This window comes from Elephantulus edwardii, unplaced genomic scaffold, assembly GCF_000299155.1.
Source record: "Elephantulus edwardii isolate Elephantulus edwardi_28Jun2011 unplaced genomic scaffold, EleEdw1.0 scaffold00284, whole genome shotgun sequence".
Taxonomy (NCBI): Eukaryota; Metazoa; Chordata; class Mammalia; order Macroscelidea; family Macroscelididae; genus Elephantulus; species Elephantulus edwardii.
Window position 1 is genome coordinate 3,292,435 of NW_006400034.1, and position 26,390 is coordinate 3,318,824.

Sequence of the window (26,390 nt, forward strand, 5' to 3'; positions counted from 1 at the left end):
AATCCACCAGATGCTCTGCCGGGGAAGGAGGGACAATCTCCTCCTGTACCAGTCAGATCTGATCTGATGGTACACTCACACAAAAATAATAAAATTTAAAAAAAAAATTTTTTTTTAAAAAAAGGATGTATTTCGACTGTAAACGTGGATTCATCAATCATAAAAAATGTACATAAACTGTGTGTTGGGAGCTCATAATCTAACAGAACAAAGCCTATTAATTATAAAACGAAAATACAAACCAAACTCAGGATGGCAGAGAGGAAGAAGTACAGTTCGTCTCATCTTTTCATCAAAGTCCATCATTCTTACCTCTCTTGTCCAGGCAACTTCCCCCGTAAGTTGTCGTACATGCTCCAAATGTTCTGTTTTCTCTCATCCACCAGGGCAGGCTGCTCTTCCTCCATACTCAAGAGATAACGCCTTTCAAAGTCCTCCACATCAAGGAGCAAACTGTATGTCTACGTGAGACACAAAACAAGCCAAAGGCATGTGAGGCTTGGCTCACAGAGCAGCAAAGAAACGGCTCCCCCAGCTCAGGACCACCACATACAGCCAAGAATGAAAAGTCAATGCAGAAAGACTAAGCAGGGGAAATATCCCTCTCAACCCAGAAACAGAAGAGAGAAATAATGTAAAAAATTCTTCCAACACAGTCTTAGTCCTTCTAGTGTAGAAGATTTGATAACAGAATGACTATATGCTTTCTAGCAGGAACAACAGCACTGTACTTAAAAAATAAGCAGTACTACAAAGCAATGTCTTCGACTTAGGAAAACGGTAACAGTTAATGGTATTACTGGATAGCAGCCCCTGTTCTAAGCATTTTGCATGTATTCACTCACTGAATAGTCAACGCAATCCAGTGAGAAACATAGTATCATCCCTATTTTACAGAGAAAGAAGGGAAGGACAACCTAGAAAGGTAGAAGCACTTGCCCCAGGAGATGGTAAAAAACGGCTCCCAAGTCTGTGCTCTGTGGCCTCCCAACAGTGCATACCCTTTACAAACTACCTGCTTCTATTTGACCTGATCTTTCTTAGAACCCAGCACAATGCCCAGTACCAACAGAATGTAAAATAAATGCCAATCATCTGAATGATTTAGTTAATTCTAGTTATAACGTTGTACATTTTATCCTTATTAGATAAGACGGCCTGCCCAAAGATGCTCAGGTATTAACTTGACAAGTTTGGCTAAAGAGCTGGCGTCTCTAACTGTAAGTGTAGCGTTCCTTCCAAGATCCCACAGCCAAGTGCTCTGATACACACCAGGCATTATCATGAGAATAGAGCCGTCAACAAAAATCAAAATCACTGACTGGCTGCTCACTCCGGTGCACACAACACTTGACAGGTTCTTTCTTTTTTTTAAATCTGGATATAAAAAAATATTTACATATATTCATATATTCTATGTTTATCTCTTTTTAAAATTTATTATTCATTTCAATGACAATTTACAGAGACTTTGGATTTCCATTCCTTCACTGTTGTAACACTTGACAGTTTCTTATTTGAAAGGAACACCCTTCCTTTGGACATGCTGCTATCCTTAGAAAGGGCTACCAAGCTTGGAAAGGTGGTGGGTCAGCAAAAGAAAGACCCCCAAAGAGACGGACTGACACTGAGACTGCAGCAAAGGGCTCAAGTGTGTCAGAGTGATGAGGACGGCACATGACAGGAGGAGGTTCACGGCTGTTGTTCACAGGGCTGCTATGAGTCGTACGTGACAACAACAGCAGGAACAACGGAACTTACTTTCTCAATTATGACTAGGGTTTTTCGCCTCTTGTCCCGAACCTGCTTTTCTTTTGTCTCCTAAAGAGGGGGGGGGGAAGACAAAATTATTCACTATAAATTCTTTACTACATTTAAAAATAATAATTACTAAGAGTGCACTTACAGGCTTCCTTTAGAAAATATTTTGAGGCTATAGACTCTCTTGAAGTTCACAGATCTTTGTCACACAAAGATCATAGAGATGATTTAATCAATGGCATATTTCTTACACAGAATCTACAGACAAAAACTAACTGCAGAAGGCAGTAGAGGATGATCACATCACAAGAAACTCTTAAACCATATGGAAATGATAACATCTTTAAAAATAAAATTATGTTTTATACTGGTTTACTTACAAAGTTTATATACATTGTTTTTCACACCACATCTTTCCAATTTCCTTTACCCACCCTTCCTTCCACCCATCAAATTGTGTGAAATATAATTATCCCTCTTATCCCTACCCCTCTGCTCCCCCGCCCCTCTTAGATTCTCATACATATTTTACTAGTTATCTATTTCTACAATAATGCTCTTCTACAGTATTTGTCCTTATGGGACTGAGTTAGTTCACGTAGTATAATGCTCTCCAGTCTCTGTCAAGTTAGGTTGTGATTTTCAAAATCATTGCTCCTACATGTTCATAGTATTCCATCGTGTGAACGCACCATAATTTCTCAATCCATTCAATAGTAAATGATAACGTTTTAAAAGAGCTGACAGGAGTAAATGGAAGTTTTTGCTTGCAAGCAGTGCTACCTAGATTGAACAGTCCTGGACCCGCAGGCCTGCCTGGCCGCCCGAGAGGTGTGAGGGCTAATTCTGTGGAGCAGCAGACTGTGATACATGCCAGGCGGGAAGCTCCGGCTTTGCCCAGAAGCAACCCTATCGTCTGGGTCCTGTGACACGGTGACCGCCAACAAGTGGGAAGAAGCCAGGCTTTTTACAGCACACAATCCTGCTAGCACTTACGTCATCCTCACTCCGAGAGGTCACAACAGCATCGATCATTTTGCGGGGATTATTCACACTAGAGACAGTGAGCTTTCCCAGGGAGCCCTCAAACTGCACTGCAACGACAGAGAAGTCACAGCGAAATGAGAACTACAGTTATGGAAGAAAGCTTTCCGTTCTCAGTCACCACAAAAGAAACAAAATAAAAATTTATCCCTCCCCATTTTTTTGATTGCTGCATTAGCTATGAACATAAAAATCGATGTAATTCCCCCCTTTATCTAATTTAGGAACACTGCTATTCACAGTGTCACTCTCAGTTGAATTTGACCTGATAGCACCAAACAACAAGAACAAGTGACCACAGGGTTAAAAATGAGGGTATCTCAAAGGATCCAAAAGGTAATCTGTAAACCACTCAGTCCATGTTTGAATAGAGGGTTATCTTTGTATTTATTAAGGGCAACCAAGGACAGATCAAAAATCCGGTTCAAATATATCTATGCATTCATCTGTATACATCAGGGCTCCTGGGCTGCAAAAAGTCAGAGTCCAAAGTTCAGCTATGTCCTTTTAACATGTTTGTCTATTAATATTATTTAAATTTGTCCTCACTTTGAACTAACCCCACCTCAAAACAGATTATCACCATCACCTTCCCTGCTGCACGTACAAGTGTTAACTCACTGAAAAAGCTTCAAGCCTTTTCTTGCACTAAAGTAAGGCTAAATAAGAACTGTATACATCTGTCCCAGCTTAGCTACAGATTCTACTTAAAAACACTCTTAGGAACAGATCTTGTTCATAACCTGGAGACTGGCTGTGTATGTTGTTGTTGTTATGTGCATGTTGTTGCTGTTGTTATGTGCCGTCGAGTCGCTTGCGACTCATAGCGACCTGTGTATAGTTACTTATATTTTCTCACATCAGCAACATCTCAAGCGTCTCCTATCACGGGTATGGGGTCAAGGACCTTACCTGGCTTATAGGCGTGCTCCAGTTTGGCCACCTGAGGGGTAATGAGCTTGGTGCGTTCCTTTTTCGGGCCATCACCATGTATTTCTTCAGCAGCTGATAGTTTCTCCAGTTTTGCAAAGTAATTCTATTACAAGAGAAGATGATTTGAGTTGCAACACAAGCACAGGACACGGCTGCTTTTACAAACTTAGTAATTCATCTCTACCAGCGGCAGTGTCAGGGAGCTCTGCTGACGTAGTGCACAGGGAGGACACAGCTGACTCCAAGCCTGTGCCTCTCTGGTGGTTCAAATCCACCTGTAGCACCGTGAGAGAAAGATGGGCGATCGCTCACTCCAAAAATCCACAGGGTCGGCTATGACTCGGTTCTAACTCAGTTGAGTTTGAGTTTTCTGTTCTTTATGAGCAACAGTAACACAACTTCATCTCTAGAAAGGTACTGATCTCTTTTTATTACAAAACCTTGGTTTTAAAACAAGTTAGCTCTCAACGGAAACTAACAGTTAAGACAGTCAACAGGAGAGAAAAAAAATCAGATTACTAATGTAATGGGCTTTTTAAATGTTGACTAGAGAACCTCTCTATAAAAAAGTAAAACTTGTACACGCAAACCAGCGAGTAAGAGAAGTGGCTCTCCCGCATAAGAGGGCAAACCCAAACCTTCTGCCAACATTTAAATGAGTGTCCTTACCACAACAAATACAAATGCCCAAGCCCTCTTTTTGGGATTTTCCCTTTTAAATTTTATTTACTTGGTTGTTAGGGCATACACAGCAAACCACATGCAAAGCATTGAACAGCTTCGACACGTACAATTCAGGAACACTGGTCAGGCTGAGTTGTGCAACCATTCTGGTCCTCCTTTCCTGAGCGTCTCTCCCGTTAACATAAACTTCCTGCCCGTGAAGGTTCTTACCTTTCGAGCTGCTCTATCATCAATACGATCCCCCAGAGTCAAAAGGAGTAGAATGCTCAAAGCAGACCTTTCCCCCTATTCTCACTCTCAAACTCACTGCCTGATAGTCGGAATCAACTCAGAACTGCTCCTCCACTAGGTCTTGGGGGCTGTAAAAGGCACACAAGGAGACAGCCCATCTTTCTCCCAAAGAGCTGCTGGTGGGAGTCAATGTTCAAGAGAGGCTCCACGTTCTGGGGCAGCAGGGGAACTCTCTCCTCACTATAGCACTGTTACTTGGTTTTAAGAAGACTTTCAAGGTATACTTTTGGCTTAATGTTATCTCAGTGCAATAGTTGCAGGAGTTCATCTATTTCCCATAGCTCTAGAAAATTTAGAGTCTAGGGAAATTTGAAATTCTACCCTGCAATGTCCCTTTTTGATCAAGAGTCTTTTCTAGAGAATGAAAATGTTCAGTAACAACAGCTGGACACCATCCAGTTCTTGTGGTTTTATAGTGAAGGAAGCAGTTGTACCGGAGGCAGTTAGCCACACAACATATCCTATTGCCCTCCATTCCTGGTTAACAAGGACCAACTGCTATGCCCAGAAGTCTGCTTGCTGGTTTTTAAGGCTCCAGACACTATGCAATGAACTACAAGTATTAAACATGTCGCAAGCTCAGTTAACTGGAATGCTCATGAAACTACGACTCTGAGGTTCTGAATAGGAAACTCAATCCCATGAAGTGTTTGCTTGTGCCAATTTTTTTTTTAAATTTTATTTTATTAATTTTAATGAACATTTACAGAGTTTGGATTTTCATTCATTCATTGTTGCACTTTTCTCCCTGCCCATCCCTCCCTCTGGTGCCAATTTTTTACAGGTGTACAATTTACTGACATTCATTACCATTGGCTATGCAACTCTACCCTAAATCAATGCAATTTCCCCACCACTGTTAACTCCTCTTTGTCCACTCTTCCTGGTCCCTTGTAACAATAAATTTTCTTCTCCATATTCTGTACACCTGCTCTATGTAGACACAGATCTATGAGGTTATATAACATTTATCCTTCTGTGAGTTACTTATTCCACACACCATGTCTGCCAGCTCCGTATGTGCTCTGGCATGCAGCAACGGTCCTTTCTCTAACTGGGTGAACAGTACTGCATCGTCGGCGTGTTCCACATTTTGTTAACATTCACTTGCTGATCGACAGACAGCTGGACTGTTTCCACCGTTGGGCTATTTTGAATTAGTGCTGCAATAAACCCTGGTGTGTAAGTCACCTTCTGAGTCGCTCCCTTCAAGCAGTTTAGACGTATAGCTAGGAGTGGAATTGCCAGGTCATAGAGCAGTTGTGAAGTAGAGATTCTGAGGATAGCGCAGGACCAGGAAAGGTTTCCCTCTACACAGGGTCATTATGAGTCTCAGTCAACTGATGGCACCTAACAACAACAACAACCCCACCACAACAAGGCAGTTGTATTTTCAGGTATCACCACAGTTTTCCACAGCAGCCATGGCATGCTACCAGCTATGGAAAAAGGTTTTAATTTCTTAATATGCTTGCCAAAAACCATCATCTATTTGTTTATTTCTTCTCTTAGCTATTCATGTGGGAACGTAATGCTTTTTCACTATGGTTTTGATCTGCATCTCTGTTGGCTCAGGCCAACTCTTACTTCCCTTAATAGTACACGATATTTACCTGGTAATAGAAATCGTCCAGGTAGGGATCAGTGCTTTGCAGTTGCATCATCTGGATTTTGGAGACCCAGTCCTTTTCTCGCTGCAGCATGAGATTGGCGTATGGATCCTTTGGGAGGTGATCTTGGTGACTGCTCCGATGAATTCCTCTGTCTCCTGCACCATTGAGATTCCGATGTTGACTGAAAACAAGCAAAGGGCACACTCACTGCCAGAGGTTACAACAATGATGCTTTATAATGTACAGTGGGGGGAGAAGGGGACGGGGGCAGGGGGACACGGGACCCTAATGGTTGTTAAAGAAAAAAAGAAAAAGAAAAAAAAAGGATTTTCTTTGGCTTTTGTTAAAAGCCCCAGAGAGATCAAGTAAATTGTCAGAAGTCACACACCTGCTAAGATATTTGAACGTAAGTCAACTGACTCCAAAGACTATATACTTAACTCTGAAAATCAGGAAATAGTTCAGTAAAATCTCAAAAATATTTACCTGTATCATTTGTAAATATCAAGAGACTTGTGTATTATATACCCGCAGAAGTAGAGATTTTTGATCAACATGATACAGTTTAACACATACTATCATAAATACCCATTTACCCATCATTTAGAATTAATGACAAAACCATTATTTGAGCCAAATTTGCCTCAAGTTTGGAAAGTATTATCAGAGTGATGCAAAGTCCAATGGTAAGGGGCTGCACTGCCAACCGGAAGGGATACGGTTCGAATCTGCCAGCTGTTCCGTGGGAGAAGGATGGGCAAGCTCCGCCTGTGAGATCTGCTGCTTCCGAAAACCCGCTGCAGCGTCAGCTATGGGTCCATTCAGACTGGCCAGTACATAACAAGTAGTAACAGCTGTATTTACAGTTGAAGACTTCTTTTACCCCCAGCTGCCAGTTTTCAGTGTTCCTTCTTAAGGGCCATGTTCTTGCCTTCATACGTATCCAAGGAAATGTTTTCATATTCTTGGTACTACTCTTTAAATACTTAATTTTACTATAGTCATTATTATAATTTCCATTACTCATCACCGTTCCAGACACAATGCCTCCTGCTTCTTCATCCACTGCTATGCTTTTCATACTTCTCCATACTGATACCATCCATCCCTGACTGCTGGGTTGTGGTGGTGTACGTTCCTAACCTTATCTTCTTACTTTTTACAGTGTGACTTGCATGAAATAGCACTGAGCAGATTGGGAACTCATTCAACTCTTCATATGCCTTTTGCTTTAGGACACTGATTACAATCCCTACGGTGGAACAGCACTCTCCCCGCATCATCGCTGTGTTTTCTGTCTCCGTTCTTCATTCCTATCCCTTTTGGCCTTCTGAGCTTTACCCTTGTGCAAATGCTGCCCTTCTGCTCTGCATGGCTCACTGTTCTAACAACTACATAGCTGTCTGCTTGAACTGTCTGCCTTGGAGGTGGCTGTTGTTTGGCTGAAATTGAGCCACAGGGTGGGTTCAGTTCCAGGATCAAAGGACCCAGTATCAATGGGTCCCACCTTCCTTTAACTGGTAACTTTGTTTCAAGAGGCTGTACGCTGTACATTCCATTCTTGTCTGAGGATATAAAATGGTTCATTTTGTTTTGCATCTTTGCATGTTTAGGGGTCACTTGGGTTTCCTGTATATGTATGTTCTTTTACTATACACAAGTTTAATACTGCATGTAGATGTATTAATTTTTCCTTTTCTGGTTTGTGCTTTTCTAGCTCTTAAGAGACAATACAGATTTTATTTTATCTGTAAAAATATCCTAGAATGTCTCTGAAAATGAAAAGAAATTGTGCACACTCACAGTATCAAAGTGAGATTAAAAATCCCTCACAGTTTTGGATGCGAGAGATAGGATCCCTCACAGCTGGTTGGATTGTAAGATGGTACAACCACTGTGGAAGGTAATTTGGCATTTCCTCAAAAAGCTGAAGATAGAAATTCCATGTGACCCAGCTATACCACTGCTTGCAGCATACCCCAAGAAAATTAGGACTGAGACTCAAATGGAGATTTGTACAGCAATGTTCACAGCAGTATTATGCACCATCGCAAGAACATGGAAACAGCCCAAACATCCAACCACAACTGAATGGATTGAGAAACCGTGTGTAGTACATTCACACGATGGAATACCACGCAGCTTTCAGGAGCAGTAATTCTGAAAGTTACTACCTAATTTGGGAGGGACTGGAGAGCATTATGCTGAGTGAATAACTCAGCCCCATCAGGACAAAAATTGTAGACCATAACTGTAGAATGTGTATGAGGATCCAAGGGGTGGAGGTAGGAGCAGAGTGGTGAGGACAGGCAGGGGGGAAATCACAGGGTCATACAATTAGATGGATGGAGGGAGGAGTGGGTAAAGGAAATGGGAAAGATCTGGCAGGGATCTGGAAAGACAAATAATGAACTGGAATGATTGTATGAAACAACGTGAATGAAGGATAGTGTGAAACACAATGTATATGAACTTTGAAAGCAAGCCAATATAAAAAAAAATCCCTCACAGTTTTGTTTGGTTTCCTTATTTTATGTAAATGAATTATTGCAGAATGTAAGGAGACAGAGGTTTTCTTGTAGATTGTCTTTTTATCTTCTAGCTTATCTGTCATCTGGATTATTTTTTTACCCTCAAATCCTATCCTAGTACCTAGCACACAAAAGTTTGTATAGACAGTTACTTTTCCCCTCTGCCTGTAATGATTTAATCCTTGTGCAGCAAATACACACACACACACACAAACAGAAATAAAGAGTGACCAGAGGCTTCACATATTACCAAATTCAAGGCTTCATTAAGTTTCAAAATTATCTCTGTGCTAACATAGTTAATCAAAAGGCAGTTAAGACTACCGGAGGAACGTGGTAAGAGATAAATACAAAAAGCTAGATTAAAAAAAAAATCACATTTAAATTTTAATTGAGATTTATGACGAAAATAAAGTACTATCGAAAGAAATGGGTAATTCTTATAGTCTAAAGCTAGTATATTAAAACCATAAAATGATAGCATTTATGATTTGATTTATTTATGCACAAAGTAATTTACTCAATTAATGAAACTGACTAAAAGGGTAAATACAATTAGCAGCACCTTGTTACACTGTCAAAATCAGAAGCTGAATCCAGAAAGCACAGTGGTGCTGTGAGCACTTACCTTCTATTCTGCTGCTGTCTTTGATGCAAAAGTCGGCGATGCTGTGGGTGAAGGTGAGTTGTGTCTGGTCGAAACATTGGGGCCTGGGATCTAAAGAGAAAACAATCAAGAGTCTCAATTCTGTCACCCTCAAGATTTGACATTTTTAAGGATCCTATCAGAACAGCACAATCTCATGAAGATTTATCCCAAATCCAGTGGTGCTCAATCAATTCTGACTCATAGCAACCCCATAGGACTGAGCAGAACTGTACAGTTCCAAGGCTGTAAATCCTTTGCACGAGTAGACTGCCACATCTTTCTCCCATGGAGCAGCTGTTGCTGGGTTGGAACCACTGACCTTTTGGTTCATAGCCCAACTCATGACCCACTGAGCCACCAGGGCTCTTTCAGTTTACCTAAGAGTATGTTAGTTACTTTAAGGAAATCTGGTTCCAGAGAAAGACAGCCACTCTGACACTATTCCACAAAGGCTAAGTCTCACTTCTTAAGAGCAAGATCACAAAATCCGAAAGAATCAGTGGTAAGGGAATAATTTTCTGTGTCTGTTTAATGAGTATCTTTAAATAGATTTCGTAAGCTCAGTTTCAAACATTTGAGAATGACATAGAAAATACATCATATGTATGGAAATATCATTCTACCCTCCTAATAAAACTCGAAGGGGATGCTGGTGGCTGAGTGGAAAGTAGTTGCACTGCCAACCCAATGGCACGCGGCTCAAAACCACCAGCTGCTCTGTGCAAGAGAGACGGGCACTCTCCTCCTTGCTATTTACTGCTTCTGAAAACCCACTGGAGGGTCAGCTATGGGTCGGTTCTGATTCGTTGGTACACACAACAACATACAACTAGAAGGCAGAACTATGTAACTTAGTGCTGAGATTAGCTGAATTCTCAGCATCCGTAGCTCTGTTCCTTGAGGAAATGGTAATTCTTGTGAAGTAACAGGCACTGTGTGTACTGTGTTAGGATATGTTTGTAAAACAAGTATAAAGTGAGACATGACAAACTACAGGAAAAAAATAAGTGATTAACTTGCACTGTGAGAATGTGTGTAGGAAGCATGTGACCCTTGAGGAAATCGTGACTCGTAAGCAAGCCCGGAGTCTGTCAAGTGTTAGCGTGTTTAGCAATTTGAGGAACTAGTAAGACCTCCAAATGCATTTCTTGCAAAGAGCAAGCGACCTGGGTCAGAGCTGCAGCCGTGAGCTTTGTCTGGTGTACCTGAGGTTCTGCAGATGAGGTCCTGGAACAGGAGGGTGCTGCGGAGGAGGAGGTGGCGTGGCGGGGGGCGGAGCGCTGAAGAAGGCACGAAAGCCGGGCGCTGTGGGAAGCATCTGCCCAACTCGCCCTTGCAGCAACTTGGAATTCATGGCGGCCAGCGGACTACCAACAAACCCAGGGACCCGTGCAAACTGGCTGGGGGACATCCGTCCAGGCTGTAGGTACGACGAACAAGGCCTTGGATTTAGTCAATCTGCAAGTCCTTCACGCCCCTGGGTGGTGCGCTCTGTGCCTGGCTGCTAATCTAAAGACTCTGAGGTCTGAACGCACTCAGTGGTGCAGAAGAAAGGCCCCAGCAGCTGCTTCTGTGAAGGTTAAGTCAGGAAGACCCCATGGAGCAGTTCTACTCCCTAACATGAGGAATTGATTTGACATTTGACAGTAACAGGTTTCGGTGTCTCCCAACGGGGCAGGTCCTCCTGCTTTAGGCCACACTGCTTCCATCAGTAACTTCGGAAAAGTAAGAGGAGCAGGAAGTGGGGGAGGCACTAATGCAAGATTAACTGGGGTGAGGGGAGGGAGAGAAAAGGGAGGCACTTGAGGAAAGGAGCCCTGGCTCTGGAGTGTTGAAACGCCTCGCCGCTAAGTGAATGGTTAGTGGTTTGAACCCACCAGCAGTACTACAGGAAAATAGCCTTGGCAATCGACTCCCATAAAGACGTCTACCGAGCTCTTCCTCTGTCAAACAGGGTCGCTGTGAGTGGGAATTGAACTGACGGCCCCCCAGCACTTACCTGAGCTCCTCCAAGAAACTGTGCTCTCTGAAGAGGGCTGAGAACAGGCGGAACACTAGGAGGGAAGGGGTGACCAAGAAGGGAAGAGTTCTGAGGAGAAAAAAAAAGACAAGGCATTATACTCATGTTATGAAACAAGTACACCAACTTAAGAGACTCAGTAATAATGGCGACAAAACTCAAGCATAAAAATTTTAAGCAACAGTCAGACTTTCCACTGAGAGAATCCGAAAAAAAAGCAGAAATGATGAAGTACTCTGCTTACAATGACAAGAGAAAGTAAGCTAGAATGACAGATTTAAGTTGCTGAAGAGATCACAGAATTCAGACTTTTTAAGACAGTCTTAAAGACAGAGAATTGAGGCTTTTAAGATGGGAAAGATGTGAGATACCAAATGACTGAGCACAACAAACTGTTCTCTGCATCTGGGGACTGGAAGACCCAGTAAAGTGTGGAGATTAAAAAAAATAAAGTTTGGGAAACGAAAAACCATGGCGATGGCCCCGGTAGCACTAACAGTTTATACCTAACTGCTCTGAACCCCCCAGTGGGCTACGGAAGAGAGGCCTGGCACTCTGCTTCTGTTAGGAATGCAACAAAGAAAACTGTTTCCATGAATTAGAATCCACCTGACAAGAACAAGTATGTAACGGTGGTGTGGTGTTCACACTGGCAGCGTTCAGAACACTTATGCTACACAGTTTCCCTAAGCCGTCAAATGATGTACCGGGACAGTGCAGAGCTGGTTTGGAGACATCCTCTCGCCATAGGGAGCGGGGTAACGTGGCGGCATCGGGGGTCGAACGTGGACAGGCTTCGGACACAGAATCTGTCAGGACAAACATACACACAACTACATTCAGTTAAGTCAGTTCTTCCGCCACCGACATTCCCTCCCCTCAAGTACTGGCAGAGAAAAAAAACTCAATGCCAAGCCCTACTTCTAAGCGAACTGCTATGGCTATGGATTCAAATTTAGAACCTCTGGTCACTTCCTCGCAATGAGTATCAAGCACAGTGCCAGTTTTAACTGAGGAAGATTTAGCTAATTCTCCAGTTATCCCACCCTTCCACGCTATCTGAGGGAGGTCCCAGCAGACACTCTGACTTGCCAATTTTCTCCAAGAGGATGTATTTAGGTAGCGGTGAGGGAGAAGGAATGATAAGAAAGCTGGAGGATTAACTAAGTCCTGTTCTGGAGACCCTGTGATATGGCCGCCATGCTCAGCACCTTCCTGATCCGCTGTGACTCCACCGTTCACAGGGCAGTGATCCTAACTAGGCCATACCGACACCACCCTCCCCCCATACCTTCCAAATTGGCCTTCCTTTTCAGCTGCTGGTTTCAGGTGGAGGGAAGTCTATGGAACAGGACTGCACAGGCTCTAGGGAAAGCAGGGATATCTTAAAGGTAAAAAGGGATGTGGACAGTGCTCTGTGTTCCCACTCCCCCCAGCTTTCAGTTCTCGCTCTACAAATGTTTTGGGCAGCCTGCAAAACACTTTACAAAGGATATATACTCAAAGGTGCTCAGTGAACTACCCTTTATCTCCCCCAGTTAAAAGGCAGCAACAGCAACAGCAGCAGCAGCAGCAGCAGCAAGAAAAGGTGCCAGGGGATGTGTGTCTGACTTGCTTGGCCTTCGTCTCTAATTGGCTAGTTTTCTTTCTAATCTAATGCCTACCCAAAACGTCCACCCTCCTCCCAGCACCACCAGTTTCCCAAGTGATTTTGCCCAGATACCCAATATCCTGGGCTGAGAGCCTGCGGAGGAGAGGTACCTGTTGGTTGAAGCTGGGCACAGCCATCTGCTTAGGTGGGGTGCCTATGGGGACGGCTCTCACAGGAGGACTCCCAATGACCGGTGAAGTTGATCTCCTTGGTAACGCTCGCTCAGAAAGATCTCGATCATCTTCTGGGCCTGGTGGGGGCCTCTGGGGCAAGGCATATTCTAGTACAGACACCGCAGGCATTTCCTAATTGAAGGGGGTAAAAATACAAAGAAATGAACTAACCGGAAATGTCTCAGTGACCTCTGCAGATGTCAAACATGCCTTGAGAAGTAACTGTTTATTTTTAAGTTTTTTGTTGTTGTGTACTGTCGAGTTGGAACTAACCCACAGCTGACCTTCCAGCAGGTTTGAGAGGCAGTAAAATGCACAGGAGGAGAAAGCCCATCTTTCTCTCATGGAGCAGCTGGTGGGTTCGAACTGTGTACCTCTGTACTGAGAGCACAATTTCTACCACTAAACCACTCCCTTTGGCTTACAGCCCTGAGTGTGGATAAACACACAGCTATGGATTTGCCACCACGATCAAGATTCAAAGGTTCACCCACCACTCCCCATCTGAATTCCAGGAGCTCCCTGCAACCTTCTCAAAAGGAAAGCCATCAAATGACCACTGCCAGGGAGGATGAACAAGAAGTCAGGAAGTCAACCTGATAAGTGCTGCTATGACAATACGGAAAAATGATAAACATTCTTTCAGTGGAAAAAAAACAAAAAAAAACCCCAACCAAACCAAGCCAAACAAACAAAAAATAAAACCCCGACGGTCACATGATCATAGCCACTAACTCCAAGTTGTTCTATTTTAGGAACTTTACATACAAGAGAAATGTCTTATACCTGAGCAAGCAGTGGTCCCCGGATTCGCCTGAGAACTTCAGATCCATCCCAGATGCTGGAATTGAGACTTCCTGGCTGGGGCTGGACAAAAGCAGATACACACACAGTCAGAACCGTGGGGGTTCTCTGGGTGACTCAACTGCTGGCTCTGAATGATGGGTCAAAAGAGGCCCAACTGCTGGAGAGTAAATTACTACACAGGGTCCTGGAGTTCATCTCCACACCTGCTCTCATTTGTAATATCACTTCACGGATTTTCTATTCTAACTGCATTTTTTCTTCACCGTAAACGAATTTAACAGCCAAGGCCGGTATTTCACTTTACGTCTATAATTCACTGTGGTGCTCACGTGGAGTCACTTACTTGCAAGACTGGCCTGGTCTGCACTGCCCTCATGACGGCTGGATCTTCCAGTTCATTTTCAATCACCATCTTACTAAGCCTTTCCGCCAGGTTCTCCTCATGGTCGCCCAGCAGGTCCATCTCATCCCTCTCTCCATTGCCTGACTGCTCAGGAACTGCCGAGGGCAGCTTCTCCTCCAGTTCCGCCAGGCGCTCGTGTGCTTCCTGCCAATCATCATCTGTGGGGAAATCACAGAAAAGAAACAACCACTCACACTGGAACTAGAATCCTTCTGTTAACCAAACAGGGGAAAAAATGCAATTCCAGAAAATGTCAAGTCAAGTTGCCAATTACAGGTGCAAAATAAGATTTATACTAACGGAGAAATTAAAGTGGTCTCTTCATGGTTGTTAGGTGCCGTCAAGTACGACCCATAGCAACCCTGTGAACAACAGATCTGAACCCTGATCTATCCTGGGCCATCCTCACAACTCCCGACACACAAGAGCCCACTGCAGCAGTAACCGTGTCAATCCACTTGGTCAAGTGTCTTTCTCTCCTTCGCTAAATCTGTACTTTTCCAAGCATCATGTCCCTCTCTAAGAATTGCTCTTCCCAGCAACATGCCTGAAGTAAAGAGCACTCTGGCTGCACCCTCTCCAAGACAAATTTGTTTGTTCTTTTGGCAGTTCATGGGATGTTTGGTGCTCTTCAGCACCACAGCTCAAAGGCATCAATTCTTCTTCTGTCATCCTTATTCATTGCCCAGCTCTCAGAAGCACAACAAGTGATTAGAAAGACCATGGCCTGAATGAGATGCACCTTAATCCTCAATAATCTGGAGAGGCCCCTAACTGCAGATATTGCCAGTGCAATGCGTCTCCTGGTTTACTGACTGCTGGTACCAAGGGTGGTACTTGTGGATCCAAGTAAGATGAAGTTGGTTTCTTTTCATTAGTAAGAACAAATGATATTATATCAAGGACAGCATGGAGATCAACAGCTCAATACATAATCAATTTGCAAATAGATTTCTAATGATGATGGGTAAGTACTACTATCGTCAGAGTTAAGATTTCAACACATTTTTTTAGGCAAAAAAAAAATAATCTGAAGGAATGTTAAAAATCCACTGCACTGGCAACTGTCATAGTCTTTCTGATGTGCCTGAGAGCTGCTGAGCTGGAACTGATCTAGAGCTGATGCTCAGTGGACTTCCAGTGGGAGGAGACTGGTTAACCTTCTCTGGAGGAGCAGCTGGTGGATGTGGGCCACCAGACCTCCCTTTATTCTTTACAAGTTTTTGAACCCCTTAATTTCATGCACCATTCGGTGAGCCGCTTACCGACCAGCAGCACTGTTCTGTTGTACCAGCTGCAGCAAGCAGAGTACAAAACAGAGGAGGAGTTCTGGCCTCCTGCAGCTTTCATTCAAGTGTGGAGGAGACAGATAACAGCAACAGACATAATGAGGAATTACATTGTTGCCAGTTGCCTGTTGAGTGATTCAGACACATAGTAACTCCATGTGTGCATAGGGTCACCTCAGAGTTTTCCACATGTAAAATGACTTTCCTTCTAGAAGCGATTGCCAAGCCCATCTTCTGAGGTGTCTCTAAGTGGGTTCAAACCATCAATCTTTCAGCTGGTAGTTGAGCCCTTAACCATGTGGGCCACACAGGGGCTCTTCACGTTGCTGTTGTTTTTAGTTGTTAGGTGCCACTGAGTTGAGTACAACTCCTAGCAACCCTATGACTAAAACATCTGAACTCTGTTCTATCCTGTGCCATCCTCAATCCCTGACACACTGCAGCCCACTGCTGCAGTCACTGTGTCAGTCCACCTAGTTGAGGGTCCTCCTTTCCTTTGCCATCTCTCCACCGTTCCAAGCACAATGTTCCTCTCCAAGGAACAGCCTCTTCTAGCAACATGCCAAAAGTATGTGAGATCAAACTTTAATACCTTTGTACTCTGGCTACACCTTCTCCAAGACACACCGCAGTTCAAACCCATCTTATTCTATCATCGTTACTCACTGACCAGCTCTGAGATGCACAGCAAGTGACTGAAAAGACCACGGCCTGAGTTAGATGCCCCTTAGTCCTCAAATGAACATCACTGCACCTCAATAATCCGGAGAGGTCCCTGACTGCAGACTTCCCCAGTGCAGTATGTCACCTTGATGTTATCAGAAAATCAAAACACTATAAAACTATAGAGGAGAGAGAGTTAAAAAACCTTAAGTGGTGGTTAAAATAAGAAGGTGACGAAGACAGAGTAAGGGCATTACAGGCAAAGGAACGGCTTTAAGACTGAGAGTGGTGGCTCTGAGAGATGGTTTGGAACGGAAAGAGCAGAAGAAAGAGAAATCCAGGAGAGTAAGGAGGGCGCTCGAACAGGAGTCAGGACCCTGCGGGCTACTCTGGTCAGAAAGCGGTTGTCACTGGAGGTCTTGTGTAGTTTACCTTTTAAAACACATCCCTCCAGCTGCTGCGATGAAAGCAGAGATGGCTGGCCAATTCTGGAACCACGAAGGCTTGTCCAGCCTCTACTACGGTCAACTGGGGCAAAGGTGTTGGTGGCTTGAACAAGGTCCAGGTTCTCTTCGAGCATTAACACTAGGGCTGTTTTCTTGTTTATTATGGTGATGGCGTTATTTCGGAGTCACAGCACAGATTAAAATCTTCAGAACGCTTTATCAGCTTTTCTAGAACCAGACCTTATTTTATCACACCTTTCATGGCCGTGCTCCCCAACCTCATTGCTTCATTACACTTATATCATTAAAAGTTTCCCCTCCACTAAAGGTTTCCCCCTCCTCATGGAGGCATTTCCTAAATAATCCTTTTATTTATCTCCACCTCACCTAAACATGCACTATTTCTAACCCACAAAAAAGTGCATTCTTTTGCATGTTAAATATTTCATTCTTCTTTCAGTTACGTGTTTTGTAGAACCTGTTTAAGTTTTAACAGACAGGGATGATAGGGAACTAAATCCTTTTATCATTAAGAGAAACAGAGAATTCTGGAAAACTCTGCTTAATGGCAAAACCCCCCACTTAATTGATATACTTTATTAAAAGCAACAAACAGAAGACAGGCTGGGAGACACAACTGCAAAGGGAAGATGATGGCTGCCCAGCATATAAAATGCAAAATTCACTTCCTTCAGGTCAGCTCTGACTCAGCATCGTGGGTGCGTGTGTGTGAACTATGATGGGAGGGCTGCCCATCTTTCTCCTGGAGATGCAGAGCTTTGGGGCCGGCAGTGTGATTCGATACAGACTACACCATCAGGACTCCCTGGACAGTCCCTCTCCCCCTCTGGCTCACTGCTCATAGTCATCGCTAACCCTCTAGTGGGTTTTCAGAAGCTTTAAGTTGCAAGGGAGGAGACTGCCCATCTTCCTCCAATGCAGCAGCAGGTGGTGGATTCAAACAGAGTGCCTTTGGGCTGGCAGTGCAACTCCTTACGCACGAGGCCACCAGAGCTTCCTCTGTACAGTACCTAAGACAGTGGCATGAGGATAGGAAGAAGACACATCAACAGTCTTTATTATGCAGATGACACAACCTTGCTTGCAGAAGTGAAGACATGAAATACCTGCTGCGAAGATCAGAGACTACAACCTTCCTTATGGATTGTCTCTCAACATCAAGGAAACAACAACCCCCTTTACTGCACCCACAGGCAACGACAGGCTAGATGGAGAAAAGACTGAACTTGTCAACAAACACATTTTACCTGGATTCACAAACAACTCCAAAGGTAACAGCAATCAAAAGAAAGAAGTTAAAAATATGTATTGCTTCAGGAAAAAATCTGCTGCCAAGGATCTCTCTGAAGTTCTAAAAAGCAATGACATCAGTTTAAAGACCAAGATGCACCTCACCCAGGCCTTGGCATTTTCAACTGCATCCTATGCATTTGAAAGCTGGACAATGAATAAGAATGACAGAAGAATTGATGCTTTTGAATTGTGGTACTGGAGAAGGGTACTGGATTGCCTATGCTGAAAGAACAGGACTTTCTTGGAGGAAGTGCAGCCAGGACGCCCCATAGAGGCAAGGATGGTGAAACCTCATCTCACATACACTGAGCGTGTTGTCAGGAGGGGTGGGATCCTGGAAAAGGACATTACACTGGGAAAGACAGAGGGTCAGAGGAAGATCCCCAACAGGATGGATTGACACAACGACTGTACCCACAGGCTGGGGCATATCAGAGACCGTGAGGTTGGTGTCACAGGGTGGCCACGAGCTGACTCAACGGCACCTAACAACATCATCATTTTCTTTTTCCCCTGAGGAGTTAATGTGTAAGCCTGTAAAATATCTCTATCTTCCTGCTTACAAAGGAAACGTGTTAAAATACCAGAGAAAGATGTAAACTAGAAAGTAAAAGTTCACCATAATTCTGTTAGCTAAGGTTCTTTACAATGCAAATTTTATAGTTAGCCTGCTTTCTATTTAAACAATCCTGAATATCTTTTATGCATGCACCGACATATGTGAAAAAGCAATTGTTGATAATTTTAACTCATTATTTTTAGTATCTACATAAATGAAATGTTATTGATAACTCCCATGCAGTTTCTGAATGTGAGCCAGTCTGACTTGACAGCAGTGACTTCTGAGTTTTTTAGTTTGATGAACTTTAGGATTATTTGCAATTTATCTTAACATCTTAGGCAAATATTTCTATAGGCTGAGTTCCTTTCGGAGTCAGATAACAAATACTTAGAATTTGCTATTTTTATCCCTTAACTATGTGCCTCATAAAATTAGTAACCCCCCCACCCCAAATTAGGAAAGTGGCCCTCTCACACTTATAATTTTAGTACTGCTGAACCACAGTCTAGTCTCTGGGCACTGTAGTAGATCTGTGAATGAATTCACTGTGAACCACTGACTGCACTAGTTCTGGGAAAGAGACTGTGTAAGCTGTGGGTCACCCTGTCCTCCCTAGAATACAGGTTGTGGCTATAAAAATATTTTTACTAAGTCTTGAACCTTTTTTCCTAACTATTTGGATTCTCTTCCCTGCCTAACAGCTTCTTCTTGCCAAAGTGTCCAGCAAGCGGCATTCTTTCTCTGTAATGTCATTTTAAACTTTTATTCCTCTATTTACAGAAAAGAACTTAACATAGTTATTTCAGCAGAGTGGTCTCCGATAATCAAAACCCAATATGCTTAAAAAAACAAAAAGAGAAAAAAAGCCCATTTAGATGAAATAGTGTGTGTGTGTCCAATTGGAACTGACCTACAGCTGACCATCTCTGGTGGCTTTTCTGAGGCATTAGGAGGAGATTGTCCATCTTCCTGCAGAGCAGCTGGTGGATTTGAACCATGTGCCTTCGGGACTGCAACACAGCTTCTTGCCACTAGGCCACCAGAGCCCACTACATATGTAGTAGGCACAGTATCTATGACACAAGGCACTGGTGGCTTAGTGCCAAGGAGTGCTGCCAACCCACCGGCACATGATTTGAGCCACCAGCAGCTCTATGTAGAAAGATGGGCAGTCTCCTTCTGTGTTATTTAAAGCCTCTGAAACCCGCTGGAAGGTCAGTTCTGAGCTGGTTCCTCTCCAGGGTACCTCACATCGATAACAATACAAAGGGCGAGATGCTAGGAGGAATTAGGATTTTAACTCTACAACTGAAGTACACTATGTTTTCAATGGAAAGGGCTCACTGTGAAAAATCTTTTCTCCATTACAAAGTTTGCTGACCAAGTGAGCTAACCATATGCTGTTTTAACGTTCTAAAACTGGCTTTCAGCCCCTGGGGGCTATTTCAATGTGCATGTGCACTATTCTGTTTCCTCGTCACATAAAACACAGTTCTGACACTGTAATATCCTTATAAGGCAATGTTGTTCCTACTTTATAAGAACATGTTGTCAGGTGTCTTAAGAGATGATGCTGACTCACAGCAACTCTAAAAGCTGCAGAAGCAAACACTGCTTGGTCCTGCAGGATCCTCACAACTGCTGCTGTTTGGAAACACTGCGTCACTCCACCTTGTTAAAGGTCTTTCCTTTTTGTGCTGACTTTCTACCAAGCACGATGTCCTTCTCCAGAGGCTGGCTCCTCCGGATAACTTACGCTAAATTGTGGAGACACAGTTTTACTCTCCAGTCTTCTGGGTGCACGTCTTCTAAGGCAGATGTGTTCATCTTCTAGCAGGCCATGGTGTAGTCAATGTTCTTCACCGACAAGATGATCATTCACTGTCTGCCTCTTCCACGTGTATGTGAATGTCACTGCTGTGTACCATCGAGTTGGAAACGACTCATGGCTGATCCTCTAACCAGTTTCCAGAGGCAGTTAATCACGTGGGAGGAGACCATTGATCCATCTCCCACAGAGAAGGTGGTGGATTCAAACCGTGCACCTCTAGGACTGTGTGGTAGCTTCTTACCACCAGAGCTCCCCTGGCACATGTATGAGGTAAGTGAACTCGTCATGGCTTAGGTGAGTTGTGACTGAGTCCTTAAATGACATTTCTGCTTGTCAACACTTCAAAGAGGTCTTTTTGCGGCACATTTGCCCAATACAATATATCATTTGACTGCCGTTTCCAAGGGCTGTTGACTGTGGATCCAAATAACATGAAACCCTTGATAACCTTAGTATTTTCTGTGCTTACTGTGATCTGCTTGGTGGTACCGCTCCATCTTCATCAGTAACTGCTTCAAGTCCTCGTTGCTTACGGCGATCAAGTTTGTGTCACCTGCGTACCATAGGCATTCTTCCTTCAAACCCATTTCTGTATTATTCTTTGTATAGTCCAACTTCTTGGAGTATTTGCTCAACATACCGACTGAATTAAGTAAGGCAAAAGGATACAACAACCTTAACGTCCACTCTCCTGACTGATGGTGAGCAGCATCTCCTGGTTTTGTTGGAATGACGGTCTACGCTTGGGTGCTGCAGGAGTACCACTAAGTGTTCTAGAATTTTCATGCCATACTATGTTATGATCCACGCAGTCAAATGCTTTTTCCTACTCAATTAAAGAGACACACTTCTCTCCTGTCTTCTCTTCGTTGAGTCAAGATTTGCCCGACATCAGCAGTGACATGCTCTGTTCCACATCTTACTCTCAATCTGGTTTGAATTTCTGGCAGTTTTCTTTAACTGTCTTCCTATTAACTTCAGCAAAATTTTACTCGTGTTATGTAATTAGGTTAACTTCCACTTTATGGCGGATCACTTTTCTTTGGAATGGGCATGAAAAGGACTCTCTTTCAGCTGATGAGCCGGGTATCTGTCTTCCAAACTTTTCAGCACAGGCAAGTGAGTGCTTCTGGCGCTGCATGTGTTTGCTGACATATCTCAACTGGTGGTATTCCATGAGTTCCTGCAGCCTGTTTTTTTGTCACTGTCATCAGCACAGCTTGAAGTTCTTCGTTCATAACTGATGATACTGACACACTGACTTCTTAGGGGAAAATAAAATAAAAAGACTGTCCACAGCACTTTTATAACGTCAGCATTCTGCTCAGGTCTAACATTGAGAATGTAATTATTACGTTGCTTCCTCTTAATAATTATAAATCACCTGGACTTGTTTATTCTATTCTGGACTGAACTGTGTCCTCACAAAACGTGTCAACTAGGGTAGGCCAAGAGTCTCAACAGACTGGCAGTTATGTAATAATGGAGTGTAGCAGTTACAATGATAAAACCACTAGGATGTGATCTGATCTGGTGTAGTGAAATCAGGGTGGGACACAGTACCTGAACTCAGGTCACAAGCATGACCCTAGGCAATGGGAGTTTTCTTGGGATGTGGCCCAAGTTTTATCTTATAATAGGAGAGAGAAATGAGCAGAGAAAGAGGGATTTCGGTACCCTCCAAAGAGAAGCTATAAGGTCTCTACACTGAGAATCTCAAGATACATGGAGACTGCCAAAAGATACCAGGCTCACACACTGAAAGGAGGTAAGGCCTTTCCCCCTGGAGCCAGCAGAGAAAGCCAACTTTTAAAGTTAGTCCTCTGAACTGGGACTCCTGATCTCCTGATCCATTTGTTTTTAAAGCTATTTCCTGTAGTGTTTCAGCTACAATGGCAACAAATAGTCAAGATGCATTCATGACAGTATTTAAGTGGAAAAACAATTCTAGAAACAAGAACACCATGTCTGTGGCTTCTCCTGTGTCCGATAGGTTATTACTGAGCTAAGAGCCAAACCTAATTTGCAGTGCACATCCTTTCCCTGCTTTGTAATTCTATTCTACTTCCCTTCCCCTGTGATCTCCATGGAGAGAGAAGAGGGCTTAGATCATGTCATTCTCTTGGCTCCTCTCATCTCCTCAAGTATGGCTGTCGTCCAAAGTCTCTGGTTCCTTGCCATAACGAGGCGAGCTTCTACCTGAAAGATTTTCTTCTCATTCCTTTCAACAGTCAATTTACAGTTCCCTAACGGATTTCGTAAACTTGGATTGACAATAGAGTTTTGCCTGTTCTTTCAAGTCAGTTTAAGCATGAATCAAATTTAAGTTGTTTAGTTAGATCACTGCATAATCATCAACTATTACAAAACATGAAGACTTCCCATTTTTTCAGATACTCAAGATATTAGAAATATGCATTACTGCTACTTTTCCTTTTTATTATTTAAGTTTACATACTTGCTACATAAATAGAAATGCTACAACTACAAAGAAATGGCTGTACAAATTTAAACACTCTTCTTGCTGCTGTCCAATATCAAAAGCAGATGCAAAGACATCTGCACTGGCTTTTACCTACTTATTTTTACTGCAGTTTGATTAGTTTACTTGTTCTAAGATCTTGAATTCTCAAGTTTTACCAAGTTTCTTAGGCTTGCTCCCTCCACTTCCCACCTGAGCAGCTGGTACACTGTAGCCTGGAAACTTAAGTCTGGCTCTTTGACTTTTTCCAACTCTTCGAAAAAACATTTTAAGGCAAGAAAAGGTTTTATTTGTACAGAAAAAAATTTGTTTTCTTTATCTTTTCTACACTCTAGGAGTCTTCATAGCACCAGCTTTACTTTTGGGATAAAATGCTTCTTTTTAAAAGACAACAACAGTGCCAATGTAATTACTATCGACGACTAAAATTTAAAACAGAAACTCACACCTCCACACCTTCTAGAACCCAGGTTACCTACTAGCCCACTACAGGCTGTCTTTACTTAAATGACATGTTTTACACATCAATTCTAATATCTACATCTGTAGCCATGTAGCTATCAAGTTTATCTGTAGGTCATTCAGCTGGAAGTGGGCTTAAAAAAGACTGGTCATTTCTAGTGAAGCAAAAAGAAGCTCAAAGAGGCAAGGTAGATGGATGCTTCCAGTGAAGACTGAACTATTCTCATTAAAAGAATACAAGAGTTATCTTGCCAAATTAGGGAGTGAGGGTATTCCCATGACGACAAAGCACTTTTTGGAAGGGGTAGGAGATCAAGATGATCTCTGAAGGGAAGGATGTCACTCACCAACTGCACCTGATCCAAAGGTATCATCATTGAACTGATCAATTTCTTCATCTTCCTCTCCTAGTCCCTGAAATGCATCTTCATCTTCATCTAGAGGACAATCCTCCAAAGACTAAAAAAAAAAAAAAAAAGAAAAAAGATATTAGCTATTCATTAAACTCACATTTCCATTCTAAAAGCATTCATGTTCTCTCCCATGAACACTACAGCTGTAGGATATTTTGGAAAGATGGTACGTTCATCAATTCCCAAATTGTCTTATGTGGAAGTTTTCCATATCTTCCTTTCTTTCAGTTGCTAATTCCTATTTGGGTGTTTGTTTTATTTTTTTTAAATTTCATTTAACTTGTCTTCCCAAGTGTTTCATTTCTCCAATTTATTAGAAATCCAATAATAGCATTTGCTCATGCAACCAAGAAATGAGTCCTGGAAGTTCCTTTATATCATTGGCTGAAGTACAATAATGAAAAGAAATACTTCTCTCTTTTCTAGGCTTGCCTGCAATTTATCTGTTTTTCAACAAAATTCTCAGGTCTCTTACACTATTTCTCCCTTTTAAAAGTTCCATTTATTTTTCACTCTTCTCCTTTCTCCAAGTCCAAACTTGAATGACAAAACAGCTACATTTTCAACCATAAGTGAATTCTGAAAAAGCCAAAACATGGCATATTAAAGTTCTGGTTTTACCACTGGTAAGTCTCATTCTTTCTGAATTGTGCACCTAGTTTGTTTCTGGCTCTATGGAAAGCTCTAAGCTTCAGTCTCTTATGCTGCGGGGAAGATACAAAATCACCTATCTCAGAGCGCTGTGAGCTTCAGAAGCATTAAGTGGATTGCTAAACAAATGCTAGATATCACATATTAAAATGTTCTATTTTAAACATCTCTTCTTCTACTTCATTTACTCGTTTCAACGGATTTCTTTTCTATAATCTTTCTTTCAGCAACATCTGCTTACTGTACCCCATCACCTCTACATGTTTACTAAGAGCAGTTTAGTCTTGGATCCAATATGAAGCTTATTCACAATTTCCAAAGCCTCGGAATTGGAATGCCACAATCTCTTAGCAGGTTGGTGAGTGATAACCTTGGCTAACTGTTAACTAGGCTGTTCCCGACGAGCAGAGCAGGCCAAAGGGCCATTCTACTCATCCCCAAGTCCTCCCAAACTTACACAAAGCAGGCTCGCTGCAGCTTTCTCCACATCAAAGGCGACTTCCCCCAGCACGCCCTTCCAAATCACAGAGCTACTGAACCCAATCACCGTTTTCGAACTGCAAACACAGCTCCAGTCCCTTTCATTCTAGAAGCTCTGAAACTACTGCCCAGGAGTTGGGAAACACTCAAGGTCACTCTGTGGGGCTAGGTGACAGGGTCAGGGTTGCTTTATTAAGACACCCAGCTGCAACTCCAGGTCTTCCTCCACTTGTCCAGCAAACTTCGGCAGGACACGCCCCCTCCCAAGCCCTCGATGGTAAACAGCCTGGGTCCCCCGGAAAGAGCAAGTCTTCACTCCCTACCCTGGGGGGTGGGAGGCATAGACAGATAGGTGTGATTGTATTTTGATAGGAGGGGGGAGATAGGGTGCAGATTCCAGGGCGGGAAACGCGTCCCTGGGCATCTCCAGGTGACTCCGTCTCTTCCAGGACCTCCGGGTCGGTGCCAAGAGGTCGCCTCCCGGTACAGACTTGGAGGGGGTCTCCTGGTGGCAGCGGCTAACGGGCCCGCCCCATCGCAAAGAAGAGGCCACCCAGCCCCAGCGGAATGGGTAGGGCAGTTCCCGTCCCCAAGGCCAGTTCAGAGCCCTCGCGCCAGCCCGCTGACCCCAGCCGATGGCCCTCCGCTGCTCCAGGTCATCCCCTGCTCGCTCCTTCACCCCCCAAGCAGCGCGGGACGGAGGCACCGGGGTTGCGGGAGGAAGAAGGGCGCAAAAAAAGGAGGGAGGAGTCACTTCCGGTCGCACCAGCTCACCTCGTAGCGGAACATTCTTGGGGGGGGAAGGGAGCGGGGAGGGGAACGGGGGAGGGAGGGAAGAAGCGCTGACTCTCCGGGTTCCTCCGCGCGCGCGGGTCCTTCCACCGGCTCGCGACCCCTGGCCGCCGCCGTACGCCCGGAGCGTGCGTGGGCACGTGCGCAGGCGCGCCTGCGGGAGGGCGGCCGTGCCGCTCGGCGCCGGGAGGCGGTGGCTGCGCGGGGACAGATTTGGCGTCCTGCTTCCTAGTCTGAGCGGCGGGAAGGAAGTCCCGGGCCGAGCGAGTGCGCAGGCGCCGCCTCTCAGGGCCTTCCTTTGGAGGCCGCCTCGCAGCCCCGCCCCCTCGGCTCCTCCGCGCCTGTGCCGCGCTCACATTGCGGCCGAGAGAAGGTCACTCCTTTTCCGGCCGCTGTGGGGCGCTGAGACCCGGGTCATGGTCGTCGGACATGGCCGTGCACAGTC

General features: G+C 43.8%; 1 protein-coding gene across 1 annotated transcript in view; it reads right to left on the reverse strand.

The window, feature by feature from the left end:
• Positions 1–25,999, reverse strand: part of PATL1 (protein associated with topoisomerase II homolog 1 (yeast)) — a 34,992-nt gene extending 8,993 nt beyond the window's left edge. The window contains exons 1-14 of the mRNA XM_006900438.1: positions 25,928–25,999; positions 23,957–24,068; positions 14,501–14,718; positions 14,137–14,217; positions 13,288–13,482; positions 12,234–12,335; positions 11,500–11,595; positions 10,712–10,926; positions 9,486–9,575; positions 6,327–6,507; positions 3,718–3,841; positions 2,758–2,855; positions 1,762–1,821; positions 313–461 (exon numbers count right to left, since the gene is read on the reverse strand). Of these exons, the coding sequence (XP_006900500.1) occupies positions 313–461; positions 1,762–1,821; positions 2,758–2,855; positions 3,718–3,841; positions 6,327–6,507; positions 9,486–9,575; positions 10,712–10,926; positions 11,500–11,595; positions 12,234–12,335; positions 13,288–13,482; positions 14,137–14,217; positions 14,501–14,718; positions 23,957–24,068; positions 25,928–25,942 (1,736 nt within the window). The 5' untranslated portion in view covers positions 25,943–25,999. The remainder of the gene's footprint in view (positions 1–312; positions 462–1,761; positions 1,822–2,757; positions 2,856–3,717; positions 3,842–6,326; positions 6,508–9,485; positions 9,576–10,711; positions 10,927–11,499; positions 11,596–12,233; positions 12,336–13,287; positions 13,483–14,136; positions 14,218–14,500; positions 14,719–23,956; positions 24,069–25,927) is intronic.
• Between the last annotated feature and the right edge of the window lie 391 nt (positions 26,000–26,390).